Source organism: Saccopteryx bilineata, chromosome 2 (genome assembly GCF_036850765.1).
Source record: "Saccopteryx bilineata isolate mSacBil1 chromosome 2, mSacBil1_pri_phased_curated, whole genome shotgun sequence".
Lineage (NCBI taxonomy): Eukaryota > Metazoa > Chordata > Mammalia > Chiroptera > Emballonuridae > Saccopteryx > Saccopteryx bilineata.
The window spans coordinates 230,948,752-230,966,524 of NC_089491.1; the positions used below are offsets into that span (position 1 = coordinate 230,948,752).

The window sequence follows — 17,773 nt, forward strand, 5'->3', positions numbered from 1 at the left end:
GCTGGCGACCTCGGGGTCTCGAGCCTGGGTCCTCCGCATCCCAGTCCAACGCTCTATCTACTGCACTACCGCCTGGTCAGGCTACTTCTTTAAGGTGAACTTAATTCCCACAATCAGAAAGCACTTAGGGCATATCCTATTACATTTGGGTATAGCACTGAGGGTAAAAACAGGTTGGTTCTGAAGGAACGAGACTGGCTGTCCTGTGCTGTTATCTCCCTGGCTGACCTGCCCCAGTGATGATCATGGGCTGAACCTCCTGCTCCTCGTCCCCCAGCCTGTGCCTCACATGAATGCTGCGCAACAGACATTTCTGGCTTTCTGCCTTCTAGACACAGAGTTGGGCTGCACTTCCCCCATGTGACATGTTTTAGGAAGTCAGAAGCTATGGTTCCACTGGTCTGGGACCCCTTCATCCAACTCTCAATAAACATGTGGCATGAAAGAGAAGTAAGTCATTGATATCTTAAGCCACTGGGATTTGGGGGCTATTTGTCACTGCATTGTAACCTGAGCTATCCTGACTAATATAATGAGAGGCAGTTCTCCAGACCGTCAAGGTCTTCCTGAGAGTCAAAGGCTCTGCCTCTTGCATGCATGAGGGTACAAGCATCCTCCTATTGTCCTTTGTTAAGGAACTCCAGAATTACTCTGAGAGATGATGACATCTAGACAACAATATAACTCCAAAAAGGGACCACTGTTTGCAAACATTACATCTTATTTGTCATAAGTTATCATAGACCTCCCCCCCAACCGGAATGGCTAAAATAAAAAATAGTGACAGAATCCAGTGCTGGAAGAGCTGCAGAGAAACAGGTCACTCATCCACTGCCTGGGGGAAGGACAAATGGTTCCACCTCTCAGAACAAGACAGTGACAGGCAGGCCCTTCCACGACTCCACATGCGCTCACTCTCTGACCCGCAGTTTCACCCTTAGGCGTTTGTCCCAGAGAAATGAAAACATGACTGCACACCTACTCTGCACATAGATGTTGACAGTGGCTTTACTCCTTATACCCCAAAGCTGGACACAACCCAGTGCCCTTCCATGGGTGAATGGTGAGCAAACTGCAGCACGTCTACACCACAGAATTCTACTCGGCAGTCAAGAGGGACAAAGGATGGGTGCATATGATGACTTGGATGGAGAGCAAGGGAATTAAGCTGGGGGAAACAGCCATGATGTGTAGCACTTATGAAATGGCAAAATCCTAGAGATGGAGAACAATTGAGTGGATTACAGGGTTAGGGAGCATGGGAGGCAGGAAGGTGTCCATAGCTATAGACAGGTAGCACAAGGGACCCCTGTCAGGCAACTAATGGTTCTATACCTTGCTGTGCTATTGACATATAAATCCACACTGTGAGACCATGCACCATGGGTATATAGAAGTGTGACTAATATCCATGGGCATCATCAATGTCAATTTCCTAGAGGTACCCAATATATTAGGGGTCGGGAACTTTTTTGACTGAGAGAGTCATGAACGCCACATATTTTAAAATGTAATTTCGTGAGAGCAATACAACCACCTGTGTATGTTACGCATTATCCAATAAAAATTTGGCGTTGTCCCGGAGGACAGCTGTGATTGGCTCCAGCCACCTGCAACCATGAACATGAGTGGTAGGAAATGAATGGATTGTAATACATGAGAATGTTTTATATTTTTAATGTTATTATTATTTTTATTAAAGATTTGTCTGTGAGCCAGATGCAGCCATCAAAAGAGCCACATCTGACTCGCAAGCCATAGGTTCCCGACCCCTGCAATATATGACCAATGTGGGGAACTGGGTGAGGACAGACAGAGTCCTATGATTTCTTATACTACATGTGAATCTATAATGAAAAAGTTGTTAAAAATCTTATTTCTATTTATTTATTTATTTATTTTTTGCGGTTCCTTATTGTTCATTGATTGATTTCTCATATGTGCCTTGACCAGGGGGCTACAGCAGACTGATTGACCCCTTCTCAAGCCAGCAACCTTGAGCTCAAGCTGGTGAGCCTTGCTCAAACTAGATGAGCTCGCGCTCAAGCTGGCGATCTCGGAGTTTCGAACCTGGGTCTTCCACATCCCAGTCTGATGCTCTATTCACTGCGCTACCGCCTAGTCAGGCAAAAAAATCTTATTTATTAAAAAAAAAAATCTTGGCCCTGGCTGACTGGCTTAGTGGATAGAGCATCAGCCCAGCATATGGACATCCCAGGTTCGATTCCCAGTCAGGGCACACAAGAGAAGTGGCCATCTGTTTCTTCATCCCTCGTCTTCTCCTTTCTCTATCTCTCTCTTGCCCTCCCACAGCCATGGCTCAGTTGGAGCAAGTTGGCCTCAAGTGCTGAGGATGGTTCCATGGCCTCTGCAACAGCCCCAGATGGGCAGAGCATCATCCCATAGCGGGGCTTGCTGAGTGGATCCTTGTTGGGGCACATGCAGGAGTCTGTCTCTCTGCCTCCCTGCTTCTCACTTAAGAAAAAAATATCTTGACTCTCTATCCTCTCATTCTGGTTTATTTTATTTTCTTACACTTACACTACCAAATCACATGTGTTTATATATGTTTATTTTTTTTGCCTCCCCTGCTGATTTGTAAGCTCTGTACAGGTGGAGACAGAACGTGTTGTGTCTCCTGTTTTCCGGGTTCTTAGCGTATGACTCGCAGACAGCTGGTGCACAATATATACTCCTGGAATAATTGGACGAGTGAGTGTGGACTGTGGGACGAATGGAGGAGTCCCCCTCACAGGGCTCTGTGGCACCTCCGGCTCTTCTGAGAGCTCTAACGCCTAGATAGGACAATTCGTTCAGCGTTGTGCACACTTGCTAACTCCAAGTTACTGCTCTCAGTGTGGAAATACTACCTCGACATGTCAGAGCTACAACTCATCTTCCCTGAGTCCATACTCCCCCACCTGCCCAGGTACACACACCTCCATGCTACCAGCTCTCTAGAAAAGGTGCAAATTTGGACAAATCAGGTCATTTCATATGACAATGCATTTCTGCTTGGGATTCCATTCTGCAAGCACAAATTCAGGGTCCGCTTTATGGATGTTTTATAAACACAAGAGAATAATAGCTAACAGTAGTAACATAAAAATACTATTGTTTTAGGCCCTGGCTGGTTGGCTCAGTGGTAGAGCGTTGGCCTGGCGTGCAGGAGTCTCGGGTTCGATTCCTGGCTGGGGCACACAGGAGAGGCGCCCATCTGCTTCTCCATCCCTCCCCCTCTCCTTCCTCTCTGTCTCTCTCTTCCCCTCCCGCAGCCGAGGCTCCATTGGAGCAAAGTTGGACCGGGTGCTGGGGTGGCTCTGTGGCCTCTGCCTCAGGCACTAGAATGGCTCTGGTTGCAACAGAGCAACGCCCCAGATGGGCAGAGCATCGCCCCCTGGTGGGCATGCCAGGTGGATCCTGGTCAGGCGCATGCGGGAGTCTGACTACCACCTCGTTTCCAACTTCAGAAAATTACAAAAAAAAAATACTATTATTTTAAATACATAACAGTATCATACATTGAAATTAAATAACTAACTTTTTTTTTGGTCACATGCCTTATCTCATTGAAGCTGAGTTTATGCTAAGGAGCCAATTAAATGATCGTCAAACCAACCTGAGACCAGGAACTCGAAGTGAATCCTGATCCGAACAAAAGAACAATTGTACTAATTCACTGGGTCTGAAACCAGACCCTAAGATGCACTGTTTACTGAAACGTGAACCAGCTCAGGTTTGAGGACACTTCCCAAACACACTTGATGATTCAGCCTAATCAGGTAACTGAACCTATACATATATATTTAAAAGCTTTTCCACGGGCTCAAAACCTCAAACAGCAAACAAAACAAATCACAGACCAAACCTGAATAAAATTAACACTTTTTTGCAGTGAACTGACCAAGGAAGACACAATAGACACGTGATTACAAATGCTCTCTTCAAAGGCAACATGATAATGTGGTGAGTTTTAAAGCAATCAAGCCCTGCAATTATTTTTGCAGTGGAGCACCTACGAGCCTTTTGATGTTTTTAAGCAGAAGGAGGAAGTGTGAGGAGTGCAGAATTCTAATGGGAAAGGGAAGGAGGGAGGAGAGATGACCTGAGTGGCTATTCTGAGATGGGAAACCCAAGCGCTCTGGAGTCTAGTTTTAATTATAGGACGATATCTTGAACCATGGGTACTCCTCCCACCCTTGCTGCAAAACAGACCCAGAGTCAGACGGAACCCCCCACTGGCTGGCGCCCAAGTTCTGAAACCCTGAGTCCAGGATGCCAAGTGCATTACCTGTGGAGAGCTGGGTGGGGAGGGGGTTCATCTCCTTGTCCACCATCTTCTGGTACAAAGCCCTCAGGCTAAAAGGCTCCACTGTGAATGGCAGGGTCCCAGTCAACATGGCGTACATGTTCACACCTCTGAAAAGAAAGACATTGGAGTGTGAGATCAGAGGAAGGCCCCCGGGAGGAGACAAGGAGGGCAAGGCCCGACGAGATTTTGGTTCTATCCCTTTCGAGAGCCTTCTAGAACCTTCAGCACCACACTGACAGCCAAGGTGACAGGCACGGTGAAAGTGCAACTGTGGAGGTGTGGGCACCGGGTGATGGTGATGAGAGGTGTCTGCAGCTCTCCAAGAGCTGCCTGCCCCTAAGGAGGGCACACTGTGCCCCTTCCTTCTGGGTGGATGTCCAGACCAAGTTAAACCCCCGGGACATGTTGGGAACCTCGAATAAATGTAGCGTGGTTATTAGGTGGTTTTCCGAGTGTGGTTTACAAAGGCGGAACCTGGAGGAGACCAGACTAAAAAATACAGGGCCAAATCTGCATGCAGAACAAGTCACAGCCTGACCAGCAGGCCTGGGCACTGCTCAGCCCTTTGGAATCAACGTCTCATACCAAATACCTGTGCTCTGCTCCGTCTGTGAATTCTGGTTTGGCCTGTAATTGGAGAAATTCCTTGCAGGGGAAGGGCATCTCCTGCCCACTCCTAGTCTCCGTATCGCTGCTTATTGTGCAATCCTACTGCCCAGCCCTGGCCCGGTACCTCAGACGTGGTCGAAATACCTTCTGCATGGGCGTCACTGCTTAAAGCCAAAGCCCATCTAGAAAACGGCAGTGTCTTCTTAGAGTATTTTTATTTTCCTGACATATAAGCCTAATATCACCTTGATGAGATTTCCTGATGGGATGTAATGCCTGCCCTGCCTGCCAAGAGGCCTCAAGTGTTCCAAAGTGCCCAAGGGAACATATTTTAAAAACAGGCAGTAGGATTTCCAGTCAAAATAAATCCAATGAAACTGATTGAAATGAATACCTGGGGAGGGGGGCTGGGGGAGTAATTCCACTGAGGTGTGTCTGAATGACAGCAGCACTCCAGATACAGGGATGGAGCCCATGGCTCCAGCTAGAAATCATTCTCAGGGACCTGGGCTAACACCGGGTCCTGCTCCATAACTCAGCTGAGTTGGGGAGACAGGCGCACAAACGGTCATCCCACACTGGCTCTGTGCCCCGAGCTGTGGTACAGGTGTCGGGTGAGGGGAACCAGACAAGGAACCGCCTTCTTGGCTTGTGGGAGACACAATCGACAAGGAAAATAAATAAATAAGCACAACCGTTCCTCTTGGTGATGAGTGTGGCAGAAACAAGAAAATGTTGACCTGCCCTGCTTCTGACCACAGAGGAGTGATATTAAGGGAGGATGAGGACAACAAGCATGCGAAGACCGGAGGCCTCTGGGGGTAAGCACAGGTGTGTGAGTTGGCCGAGGTGAGGACAAACCTCGAAGACCTAGAAACGGGGATGAGAACAAACAGAGCACACGTGGGCCGTCTGGAGCGGAATGTCGTGTGTTCAGTGCGGCTCACGCTCCAGGACAAGAACAGATGCTGGGTGAGTGACAGATGTACAGCCACAGAAGGTGGGGAGGAGTTGTCTGTTATTCAGTGGGTTAGAGGAGCTCCAGATGGGGAGCAAAGATGATGGCAGGGAACCCGCACACTGCTATGCAAGTCTGACGCGTGCGGTGGAAAGGAAAAGCAGAGAAGCTGTGGAGGCATCGGAAGGGGACGTGCCTGGTTCAAACCTGGAAAGCTGGACAAATGGTGGTGAGAACGGCAGACCAGGGAAGCAGAGGAGGAGCCTGTCTGAGGGGAGCCATGGGGCATTAGGGCTAGTGACACGTGAGAGCCTGTGGTGCAACGCTGCATTTTGGGTGTGTTGGAGGTAGAGTTAAACATCCTTGCTTTGGAGGATTCTGGGAAATTGATACGAAGGGGAAACTAAGAGGGCCCCCAAGCTGCAGAATCTCTGTATCTGGAGGGGTCTCGGACACATTGCTTTTACAGATGGAAACCCCTGGAACACCCCACAAAGCTTGTTGTTGGAGACCCCCAAACAGCCTCTGGATCCAAGCTGTTTCCAGCCTCCAGCAGCTGGTTCCATTTAGGGCAACTCTATGTATTATGGAGGGGCTTCACAATACCAAGCCAAAGACTGCAACTTATAGCCATCAGGGTGGGACAGGATCAGGTGATTCTGCCCCTGCTCACCTGTCCGTGCCTCAATCCTGGCTCTTAACATTCAGACCTCATGCTGAAGAGGCTGATAAACTGCACAATATTGTATTTTCTGCAGGTAAGTGTTTTAGAATACCCACCCCAAATGGTGTTTCTCAAGCTGAGGTACATGAACCCTCTCCAGGCATTCTTCAATTCTTTTTCTTTATCTTCTTTTTGGTAATACACTAAACAAAACTTAGTAAACAAAGCCTACCCAGGGACACTGGATGACAACTGTACCACCAAGCACATCCTCCACCCCTCACCCGCGATTTCAGGGCCTGCTTTTTTGCATTTATTTACCAACACAACAACTTTTACCAAAATATCACTTTTACTGTCCCAGGCTAATGAGGAAGGAGGAGGCAAGCAATCAACTAGTTGCAGAGCTCAAAGCACCAGTTATAAGGATGCTCAGTTAACTTAGGGAAATGTAGTTGAACTTGGAGATAACTTCAACAGCATAAATAAGGACATGGAAACCAGAAAAAAAGAACCAGTCAGAAATGAAGGATACACTAACTGAAATGAAGACTAATTTACAGGGAATCAACATAAAGTAGATGATGCTGAGAATCAAATCAGCAATTTGGAAGATAAGGAAGCAAAAACACCTATCAGAGTAGCAAAAAGAATCCAACAAAATGAAGCGAGTGTAAGGAGCCTCTGGGACAACTTCAAGCATACCACCATTCGTATCCTGGGGTGCCTGAAGGAGAAGAGAAAGAGCAAGAAATGGAAAACTTATTTGAAAAAATAATAAAGCCTAAATGGGTAGCTCAGTGTGTTGAAGTGTCATCCTGTTACACCAAGGGTGCAGGTTTGATCCCCAGTCAAGGCACATACAAGAATCAACCACTGAATGAATGCATAAATAAGTAGAACAACAAATTGATGTTTCCTGCTCTCTCTCAGATCAATCAATAAAACTATTTTTAAAAGTAAATGAATTTTAAAAAATTTAAAATGACATAAAACTTCACTAACCTGGTGAAGGAAATAAGACATACAAGTCCAGGAAGCACAGAGAATCCCAAACAAGATGAACCCAAAGAGGCCCACACCAAGACACAGCATAATTAAAATGCCAAATGTTAAAGACCTTTAAGATAATCTTAAAAGTAGCAAGAAAAAAGCAGTTAGTTACCTACATAGGAGCTCTCATAAGACTATCAGCTAATTTCTCAACAGAAACTTTGCAGGTCAAAATGGGTTGGCAAGAAATGTCCAAAGTGATGAAAAACAAGGACCTGCAACCAAGACCAGTCTGCCCAGCTAAAGCTATCATTTTAAATCAAAGGACAGATAAAGAGCTTCCCAGACAAGGAAAAACTAAAGGAGTTCATCACCACCAAACCAGTAGTATATAAAATCTTCAAGGGTCTTCTTTAAAGAAGAAGAAGAAGATAAAAAATATGAACAATGAAATGGCAATAAACACATATCTGTCAACAGATGAATCTAAAAAACAAAACAAATAAAGAAGCAGAACAGAAACATACAGAGAACATTCTGACGGTTGCCAGATGGGAGGGATTTGGGAGCTGGGTGAAAAAGGTGAAGGGATGAAGTACATACTGGTAGTTACAGAACAGTCATGGGGACGTAAAGTACAGCACAGGGAATATAGCCAATAATAGTCTAATAACTATGTATGGTGTCAGATGGCTACTAGATTTATAGGGATGATCACTTAGCAAGTTATAGAATATATTATCATTGGTTTGTACACCTAAAACTAATATAGTGTTGTATGTCAGCTGTAATTGAAAAATAAAAAATGATTTTAAAAAAAAAGTCTTCTGATGATCTGAGTCTTGCAGTGGTTCCCAAAGGGTAGTCTTCAGACCAGTGGCAGAGGCATCACCTGGGAACTTGCTGGAACGCAAATCCTGAGACCCCCACCCCAGACCTGCTGAATCAGGAACTCTAGGTGCAGAGCCCACGGTCTGCTTTCACAAGTCCTTCAGAAGCTTGGGGTGCACACTCCAGTTCGAAAGCCGCTGGAAGAGGGAAGAGAGGGGGAATGATCACAAAACGGCCTGACCTGCTCCGAGCCCAGCCCAGAAGTGAGAATCACACTCGGACCGTGTGAGCAGTTACTTCATCTCGCATGGAACAGTACTCGTGGCCCATGATTCATGTGGCTCATTTGAATATCCGGTGTTTTTTTTAGACTTGGTTAGATTTAACTTGTAAATTATTTTTGGCTTTTATCTGTAGAGAGCCATACGTAAAAGGAGTTTAAGTTTATGTTCATGAACAGTAAATAAAATGTAAATAAAATTAATGAGTCAAGAAGGGTTACCAGAATGTTTGTTCTTTCTAAGAAGACTGTACAATACTCAAGTCTGAAGAATACTCCTGTGACCCTATATATTTCCCTTTATCTTTAACACAGAGCTCCCTGTCACGGGGGCAGGGGCAGCGGTGTGTAAAATACTGCAGAATATGTCAGGATCGCTACAGAATGTGACCTTTACGTTACAGCAGGAGCTTGGCGACATGGGGCCGGAGGGCCAACTCTAAAACTTTTATGTAAGTTTCTTTCTTCAAGAGTCCTTGAGACATCAAACTTCTTATCTCCTTGTCACCATTAGCCACAAAAGATGACAAAACTCTCAAGTCGCTGCCATTCACGTGGTCTGGCTGGGACCACATATACAGGTAACAGATGCTTGTCTTAAAACATGATTCCAGCCCTGGTCGGTTGGCTCAGTGGTAGAGCATCGGCCTGGCATGCAGAAGTCCCGGGTTTGATTCCCAGCCAGGGCACACAGGAGAAGCGCCCATCTGCTTCTCCATCTCTCCCCCTCTCCTTCCTCTCTGTCTCTCTCTTCCCCTCCCGCAGCCAGGGCTCCATTGGAGCAGAGATGGCCCGGGCACTGAGGATGGCTCCATGGCCTCTGCCTCAAGCGCTAGAGTGGCTCTGGTCACAACAGAGTGACACCCTGGATGGGCAGAGCATCGCCCCCTGGTGGGCATGCCAGGTGGATCCCGGTCGGGTGCATGTGGGAGTCTGTCTGACTGCCTCCCCATTTCCAGCTTCAGAAAAATACAAAAAAAGAAAGAAAAAAAAAAAGATGATTCCAGGAACCTCTATGGTCAGATTCAGACCAGGACGCAGCGAGTGATTTTTGTAGTAACTCCAGAGGGTTATTGTTCCAAACTGACTTCAGAATTCCATTTCCTTGGAGTTTATCACCAACAGAAGCAGTCACAAGTCCTTAAAGAGCACCCACCACCATCACCCCAGGGGCTCTTGTCTATAGAATGTGGGGAATAGTAGTCCTTCTCGCTCAGGTTGTGTGAGGGTCAAACTAGGTAAGCCACAGACAGTGCTGAGTGCTGTGCCCTGCATAGATTCACTGCCTGACAAACGTGGTTCACTATTTCATCCCAAAACTTTTTTTTTTTTTTTTCATTTTTCTGAAGCTGGAAACAGGGAGAGACAGTCAGACAGACTCCCGCATGGGCCCGACTGGGATCCACCCGGCACGCCCACCAGGGGCTACGCTCTGCCCACCAGGGGGTGATGCTCTGCCCCTCTGGGGCGTCGCTTTGCCGCGACCAGAGCCACTCCAGCGCCTGGGGCAGAGGCCAAGGAGCCATCCCCAGCGCCCGGGCCATCTTTGCTCCAATGGAGCCTTGGCTGCGGGAGGGGAAGAGAGAGACAGAGAGGAAAGCAAGGCGGAGGGTTGGAGAAGCAAATGGGCACTTCTCCTGTGTGCCCTGGCCGGGAATCGAACCCGAGTCCTCCACACACTAGGCCGACGCTCTACCGCTGAGCCAACTGGCCAGGGCTCATCCCAAAACTTTTTTAAAAACAACAGGACAAAAAAAACCTACAATGCATATCTTAGGTGCCAAATGCTGATGGGCACCCACGTGAACAGTCACGGGGTTCTAGAGGGATTTTAAGAGGGAAACCAGGTTGAGCATCTTAATACCACCTCCTGCAGTTTCCATCTACCTCTAATATCTGGATAAAGAGAAAGCTAGTCCCCTTGATGTTTCAGAAGAATGTGAGAATACCGAGGAAAATTGTGGAATGCAGCTTATAAATCTCTGTAATCGCACAGAATTAGCAAGGATTCCAAACATGCTCAGAATTTCCTGACGTGTCTTTTGAAGCATGGCCTGGGGCTTTCTAGCTTCTCCATGGCAGGCGCAGAGCCCCCAAGAACCACAGGTGATTTAAAATAAAGTGATGAGGCTCTGGAATGCAGGAAGACAACAAACAAATACAATCCGGGTTTTTCCAAACAGAAAAAAAATACAGGTGAGTCATCATTGGGTGGAAGAAACCCCAAAGGTACTGGCCAGTGTGGAATAATTTTGGTGTTGAAAGCAGAAAAGTGACACCGAGGGGCAGCTGGAAGAATTGGGGAAGGGAAAGAGGTCCCCATCAAACAGAAATGTGGACACTTCAGAATTAACTCAGGAGCCCGATGTTGACCCTAATGTTTAGTCTGCTACACAAAACTGTTCCCTGGAGGAAAAGCTGAGGTATCACCTGCCACCCCCAAAAAGAAAGACAGTCACAGCCCGCTGGGGAAGTCGGCCAACAACTATAACAAGATGCAGGGACACAGCCATGGAGCTGTGTTGGCAGGTAGGGGTCTGATGAGTTGTTCTCATGGGGCAGGTGGGCAGGATCCCCGAACACTGCCCCATTAATGCCAGAGCACAGCCAAGAGAGCCTTCAGCTGACACCTGGCGTCTGTGTGACTCTTCAAGATGGAAATTACCTCGGAAAAATTAAAAACAACCCTGTACCTGAGAGTTACTAGCTCTTTCCACCTTTCAGCATCAACTTCCACGGCAACTCTGGTTAAAGATCTTGAAAGTAGGATCCACACATTTGGAAAGCCTCAAACATCATGACTGCTCTAGGAAGTGGTCTGCTTTTGCCAAGAAATCATTTTTTTTATGGATTTTAGGACTTTTCCCCATTTCCTTTCTTCCTTTCCCTTTTCTATTTTAAATGCACATGCTATCTAAAAAAAAAAAGTTTTAGATTTTATAACTGAGAAATCTCAGAAGACAAAGGAAGCTTCTCTCTTAAAAGTCAAAAGCTTTTCTAAATGGTCCAAAAGGAGCTACAGGTCTATTTCTTCCATCTCCTTCTCCTGCCATTTTTCATTTTGAGGGGTCTGAATGGAGAGAAAATGCTGTCCTTCCATATTTTACTCTGGGCAGTAGCTGAGGGGAAAACAGAGTTGGAGGCCTGAAACAAATCTCTTTCCTGAAGAACCAGCCAGATCTATATAGGCCAGGGGTCGGGAACCTATGGCTCGCAAGCCAGATGTGGCTCTTTTGATGGCTGCATCTGGCTCACAGACAAATCTTTTTTTGTTTTGTTTTGTTTTTTTGTTATGGGGTTGTTGTTTTTTTTGTATTTTTCCGAAGCTGGAAACGGGGAGGCAGTCAGACAGACTCCCGCATGCGCCCGACCAGGATCCACCTAGCATGCTCACCAGGGGCCGATGCTCTGCCCATCTTGGGGCATCGCTCTGCCACAATCAGAGCCATTCTAGCGCCTGAGGCAGAGGCCACAGAGCCATCCTCAGCGCCCGGGCAAACTTTGCTCCAGTGGAGCCTTGGCTGCAAGAGGGGAAGAGAGAGACAGAGAGGAAGGAGAGGGGGAGGGGTGGAGAAGCAGATGGGCACTTCTGTGTGCCCTGGCCGGGAATCAAACCCAGGACTCCTGCATGCCAGGCCGATGCTCTACCACTGAGCCAACTGGCCAGGGCAGGCAAATATTTAATAAAAATAATAATAATGTTAAAAATATAAAACATTCTCATGTATTACAATCCATTCATTGCCTATCGCTCATGTTCATGGTTGCGGGTGGCTGGAGCCAATCACAGCTGTCCTCTGGGACAACACCAAATTTTTATTGGATAATGCGTAACGCACACAGGTCATTGTGAGGTCAGGGAGTAAACATCCCTCCTTTTAATCAAGTAGTCAGCTAGCTAATTGCAGAAACCCTTTTGACGAAGAAGATTACTAAAAGAAAAAAAGGTGAGGAGTATCGTACTTTTCAGCAGGAATGGACAGAGGAATTCGCCTTTGTGGAGAGAGCAGGTTCTGCAGTGTGTCTAATATGCAATGATAAAATTGCATTGATGAAACTGTCAAATATGAAGCGGCACTTTGACACATGCCATACTACATTTGCATCAAAATATCCAGCAGGGATAGCAGGAAGAAAGCATGTCAAGAGCTACTGTGCAGAGTGCAAGCTAGTCAGCAGCAACTCCATGTTTGGACCCAACAAGGTGACTGGAATTCGGCTAGCTTTGCTGGTGTTTTAGCAATTGTGAGAAACGGAAAGCCATTCACAGATGGGGAGTATGCCAAAACATTCATGCTTGATGTTGCCAATGAACTTTTTGACGACTTTTCAGATAAAGACAAGATAATCAAACGAATAAAAGACATGCCTCTGTCGGCAAGAACTGTTCACAATCGTACCATCATGATGGCAAATCAAATTGAGACAACATAAGTGAAGGACAAAAATGCAGCACCATTCTTTTCTCTCGCTTTGGATGAGTCAACAGATGTAAGCCATTCATCCCAGTTCAGTATGATTGCAAGGTATGATGTCGGTGACACACTACGTGAGGAAAGTCTTGCTGTTTTGCCTATGAAAGAGACAACAAGAAGAGGGGATTTATTCAAGTCTTTCACTGAGTTCACTAAAGAAAAAAATCTACCAATGGATAAACTTATTTCGGTGTGTACTGATGATGCTCCGTGCATGGTGGGAAAAACAGAGGATTCAAAGTGCTTCTTCATAAACATGAAAAGAGACCCATTCTAAGTTTTCTCTGCATCCTACATCAGGAGGAGCTTTATGCTCAGATGTGTGGCGAGCAGCTTGGTGAGGTGATGTCGCTGGTCATTCAGGTGGTCAACTTTATTGTTGCCCGAGCTTTAAATGATCGCCGGTTTAAAACGCTGCTGGATAAAGTTGGGAATAATTATCCTGGTCTGCTTCTGCACAGCAATGTGCGTTGGTTGTCAAGAGGGAAGGTGCTCAGCCATTTCACAGCTTGTCTGAGCAAAATCTGGACTTTTATTGAAATGAAAAACGTCGAGCATCCTGAGTTAGCTAACACTGAGTGGCTCCTGAAGTTCTACTATCTCGTGGGCATAACTGAACATCTGAACCAGTTCAATGTGAAAATGCAAGGCGTTGGAAATACAGTCTTATCCCTTCAACAGGCAGTGTTTGCATTTGAAAACAAGTTAGAACTCTTCATCGCCGACATTGAAACAGGTCATTTACTACACTTTGAAAAACTAGGAGAGTTTAAAGATGCATGCACAGCAAGTGGCCCTGCTCAACATCTTGATCTCCAGCAGCTAGCAGGCTTCACATCTAATCTCCTGCAGTCATTCAAAGCACGCTTTGGAGAATTTCGTGAGCACACTCATCTTTTAAAATTCATCACCCATCCACACGAGTGTGTAGTGGACAGCGCCGACCTGAGTTACATCCCCAGTGTCTCTGTCAGAGATTTTGAGCTATAAGCTGCTGACCTGAAGGCCTCAGACATGTGGGTGAATAAGTTCAAGTCACTGAATGAAGATTTGAAAGACTTGCACGACAGCAAGCAGAGTTGGCGAGCAAACACAAGGAGGGAGAAATGAAAAAACTTCAACCCGCGGACCAGCTGATTGTCAAAACTTGGAACGCACTTCCCGTCACACACCACACACTGCAGCGTATGAGTATTGCTGTACTGACAATGTTTGGTTCTACGTATGCATGTGAGCAGTCTTTCTCACATTTAAAGAACGTTAAGACCAACCTGTGATCGTGTTTAACGGATGGAAGTCTCAACGCCTGCATGAAGCTTAACCTCACCACGTATCAAACAGACTACAAAGTCATCAGCAAAACCATGCAGCACCAGAAGTCACATTAATGGTAAGAAGTACTTTATTCATCATTGGTTAGCAACAGCATAACAACATTATTAAAAAGATTCAGAGACTTATTGTACTTTAAAAGTATTAGTCTTACATAAAATGCCCACATTTACTTGTATTTAGTGTTAAACATATTGTATGGCTCTCACGGAATTACATTTTAAAATATGTGGCGTTCATGGCTCTCTCAGCCAAAAAGGTTCCTGACCCCTGATATAGGCTGAGAACATCATGGCTCCCTCAGCCAAATGGTCTACCCAAAGGACGGCCCTGGGGACAGAGTTTCCCATTAAATGAAACAGTGGGTGAGGCTGAGAAGGTGTCTGAGTGTGCTCTGCACCTCCCTCCACAAGCACCAGGCCTCCCACGAAGGCATCGCCCACCCTAGGTGCCCCCGAGACAGCAAAGAACAGCTCTGGTTGGAAACAATGTTGGATTCTCAATCTCTTGGGGATAGAGCTCTCCATTTCCATTTTCCTCACCCTTCAGAGAGGCACCAACATTCTCAAACAAGCACTAGAATATTCTGAAAATAAAGTTAATTTTGATTCTTTTCATGTAAAAGGTACATCTGCAATTAAAGTTTTTTTTAATTGCCATGTTTTCCACTTGGAGGAAAAGTAAGTTAGCAATTTAAAAAAAATAAAAAAAGGTTCACTGCACCAGAATGAATATTTTTGTTTTTATATCTGAAATCTCAAAGTTCCTTGGAGATACGGATTCAGATATCTCGTTCATCTGTATGAAAAGGGAAGAAGTGAACGATTTTAAAGATGTTCCTCGGTGGTCCACAGATGAAAATAATGACCATTAAAAATTATGGAAAACCCCCAAGATGAAGGGTAACATTTTCCATTGACCTTGGTAATTCCAGGTTCACTAGGGGAGGACCTGGGGCCCCATGTATGGGGAAGAGCTTTCTCTCCCAGAGCTTCCTGAAATGACAAGGTGGTTTTCTTCCTAAGTCAGTCTCAGAAGTCTTGAGAAAAGGTCTTGTCTGTCATCAAGGTCCAAAACCTTTGGAGAGGGGCGTTTGCTTTTGATTTGGAAAATGAACTCTTCATTTTGTTGTTGAGTTGAAACAATAAAAGGAGATGTTAGGTAATAACAGTGTCTGACCCAGAGAGAAAATTGATTCTGTTTTCATTCTCTTCTTTTAAACAGCCTTTTAAATTAAATTCTCTTTGGGTTTTCCATTTCCAGTCCTGACAGCAAAACTCATGGGCACCAAACAGAAACCAACTGCGTCTCAGGCACAACCTCCTGAAGCAATGAAAAATATAACCTCTCCCGGAAGGTCTGAAGTTTTACACTTTCTCCAAGATCAAGAGCAATCGTCATCATCAGAGGCCATCGATTCTTCTGCCTTTCCACACACTCTCCCTGTCGCCTGGAACGTTCCCCTCCTTTCCCCACCTAGCAAACTCCACCTTGTCCCCAGGAGCAGATTAAACTCACCTCAGAAGCCTTCCTGGCTTAAACCAGCTCTCAGACGGATGTGTTCTCTGCACTGTGCCTGTCATGCTCTATTTGTTTACAGGTGAAACCCGCAGGTAAGTAGGTACCTTAGTCAGCTCGGGCTGCCATAACAAATACTACAGATGGGGTGGCTTAACCCACAGACATTTATTTCCCACAGTGCTGATGGCTGGGAGACTGAGGTCAGGGTGCCAGCATGGTTGGTGCTGGTGAGAGCCCTCATGCTGGCTTGCAGACCTTCTGACTGTGTCCTCACATGTCGGAGAGCAAGCAAGCTCTCTGGAGTCTCTTCTTACAAGGACAGTAATCTCATCAGGGTGGGGCTTCACGCTCATGTCCTCATCTAACCTAATTACCTTCCGAAGGCCCCAAATGCGGTCAAATTGGGAATTAGGGCTTCAACATATGAAATTACAGGGAGGACCTAATTTAGTTCATAGCAGTAGGTGAGTGAGTAGACTGCCAAAGGGAAAAAAAACTCCCAAAGTCCTTGCCACTGCCCCATCTGGGTGTAGAATCTATCTCCCCACCTGGGTTTGGCCATGCGACCTGCTCTGCCCAACATGGCATTAGAGGCACCTTGACCCTGCCCTCTGACTCTAGTGGACCCTTCCATCATCATGTGGACAAAATTCTACATACTTTTGTGTTTTCCTTTTATTTGTGGTTTTCATGCAGCTGATAATTTATTACCTATAGGTGACGGCAACGATTTTATGGCATGACCATCTGGTGATCGCTGTTGGTTGACCATGGAGACTCACACTCTGTTGGGTGAGAGGTGACCATGCATTCAGTTAGTCTGTTTTGTCTGTTAGTCAAGTTGATTCAATAAAGGAACTATGTCACACTTACTGGGAAGGAGAATGGCTGCTAAATCTGATGTGTTTTCCCTCATCAGTTTACTTTCTTCTTTCTTTCTTTTAAGAAATATGGAGTGCTTCATGCTAATCTTCTCTGTGTTGTTCCAATTTTAGTGTCTGTGCTGCTGACATGAGCACTCAGGGGTTTACTTTTAAGATCTTTCCTGAGATTTCAGGATTTAATCAACAGAAACTTATTTTCTCACAGTTCTGGAGGCTTAGAGTCTGAGAAGAAGGTGTTGGCAGGCTTGGCTCTTTTGGGGTCTGTGAGAGAGGATCTGTACCAAGTTATCCCCCCAGAGCTTCTGGTGCTCCTTGGCCTGTAGACCCGTCACTGCAATCTCTGCTCTCCTTGTCAGATAGCATTCCCCTATGTCTCTCTGTGTCCAAATTTCCCCCTTGAATAAAGATGCCAGCCATACTGGATTTTAACTTGATCACCTCTGTACAGACTTTATTTCCCCAATACAGTCACATTTGTGAGATGCTGAGGGTCAGGACCCCAGCATGTCTTCTGGAAGGAGAAATGAGTCAACTATAACATTTTGTTACCTGCTCATATCTGCTTAACAATTCTCCAATGGCCTCTCACTGCCCTTAGGGAAGAATCTAAACACTTGCCCACCCCTCCTCACCCCAGGGCCTTTCCCTCTGCCTAGAGCCTTCCTCCCTCTCACCTCCTTCCTCCCAGGTGGCTTTCAGGTCATCTCCTCAGGAGGCCACCCCATCCTCGATCCTTGCATCCCGTCCACTTCCTCCACAGTGGTCACTGTGTGTAGACCTCACGAGAACACAAACCCAGTACAAGAAGACACAGCACAGGAGACGCCGTGGAGAGCGACAACCAAGGCAGAATCCGGAGTCAGACACCTTGGTCGAACCCTGGCCTGGTCACACTAGCCATGCTATTTGGACAA

At 46.1% G+C, this 17,773-nt stretch overlaps 1 protein-coding gene across 3 annotated transcripts in view; it reads right to left on the reverse strand.

Annotated features, from left to right (window-relative positions):
• Positions 1-17,773, reverse strand: part of HUNK (hormonally up-regulated Neu-associated kinase) — a 105,530-nt gene that overhangs the window by 27,134 nt on the left and 60,623 nt on the right. For all 3 annotated transcript variants that reach the window (XM_066259541.1, XM_066259542.1, XM_066259543.1), the window contains exon 5: positions 4,292-4,419. In XM_066259541.1, coding sequence (XP_066115638.1) covers positions 4,292-4,419 — 128 coding nt within the window. The remainder of the gene's footprint in view (positions 1-4,291; positions 4,420-17,773) is intronic.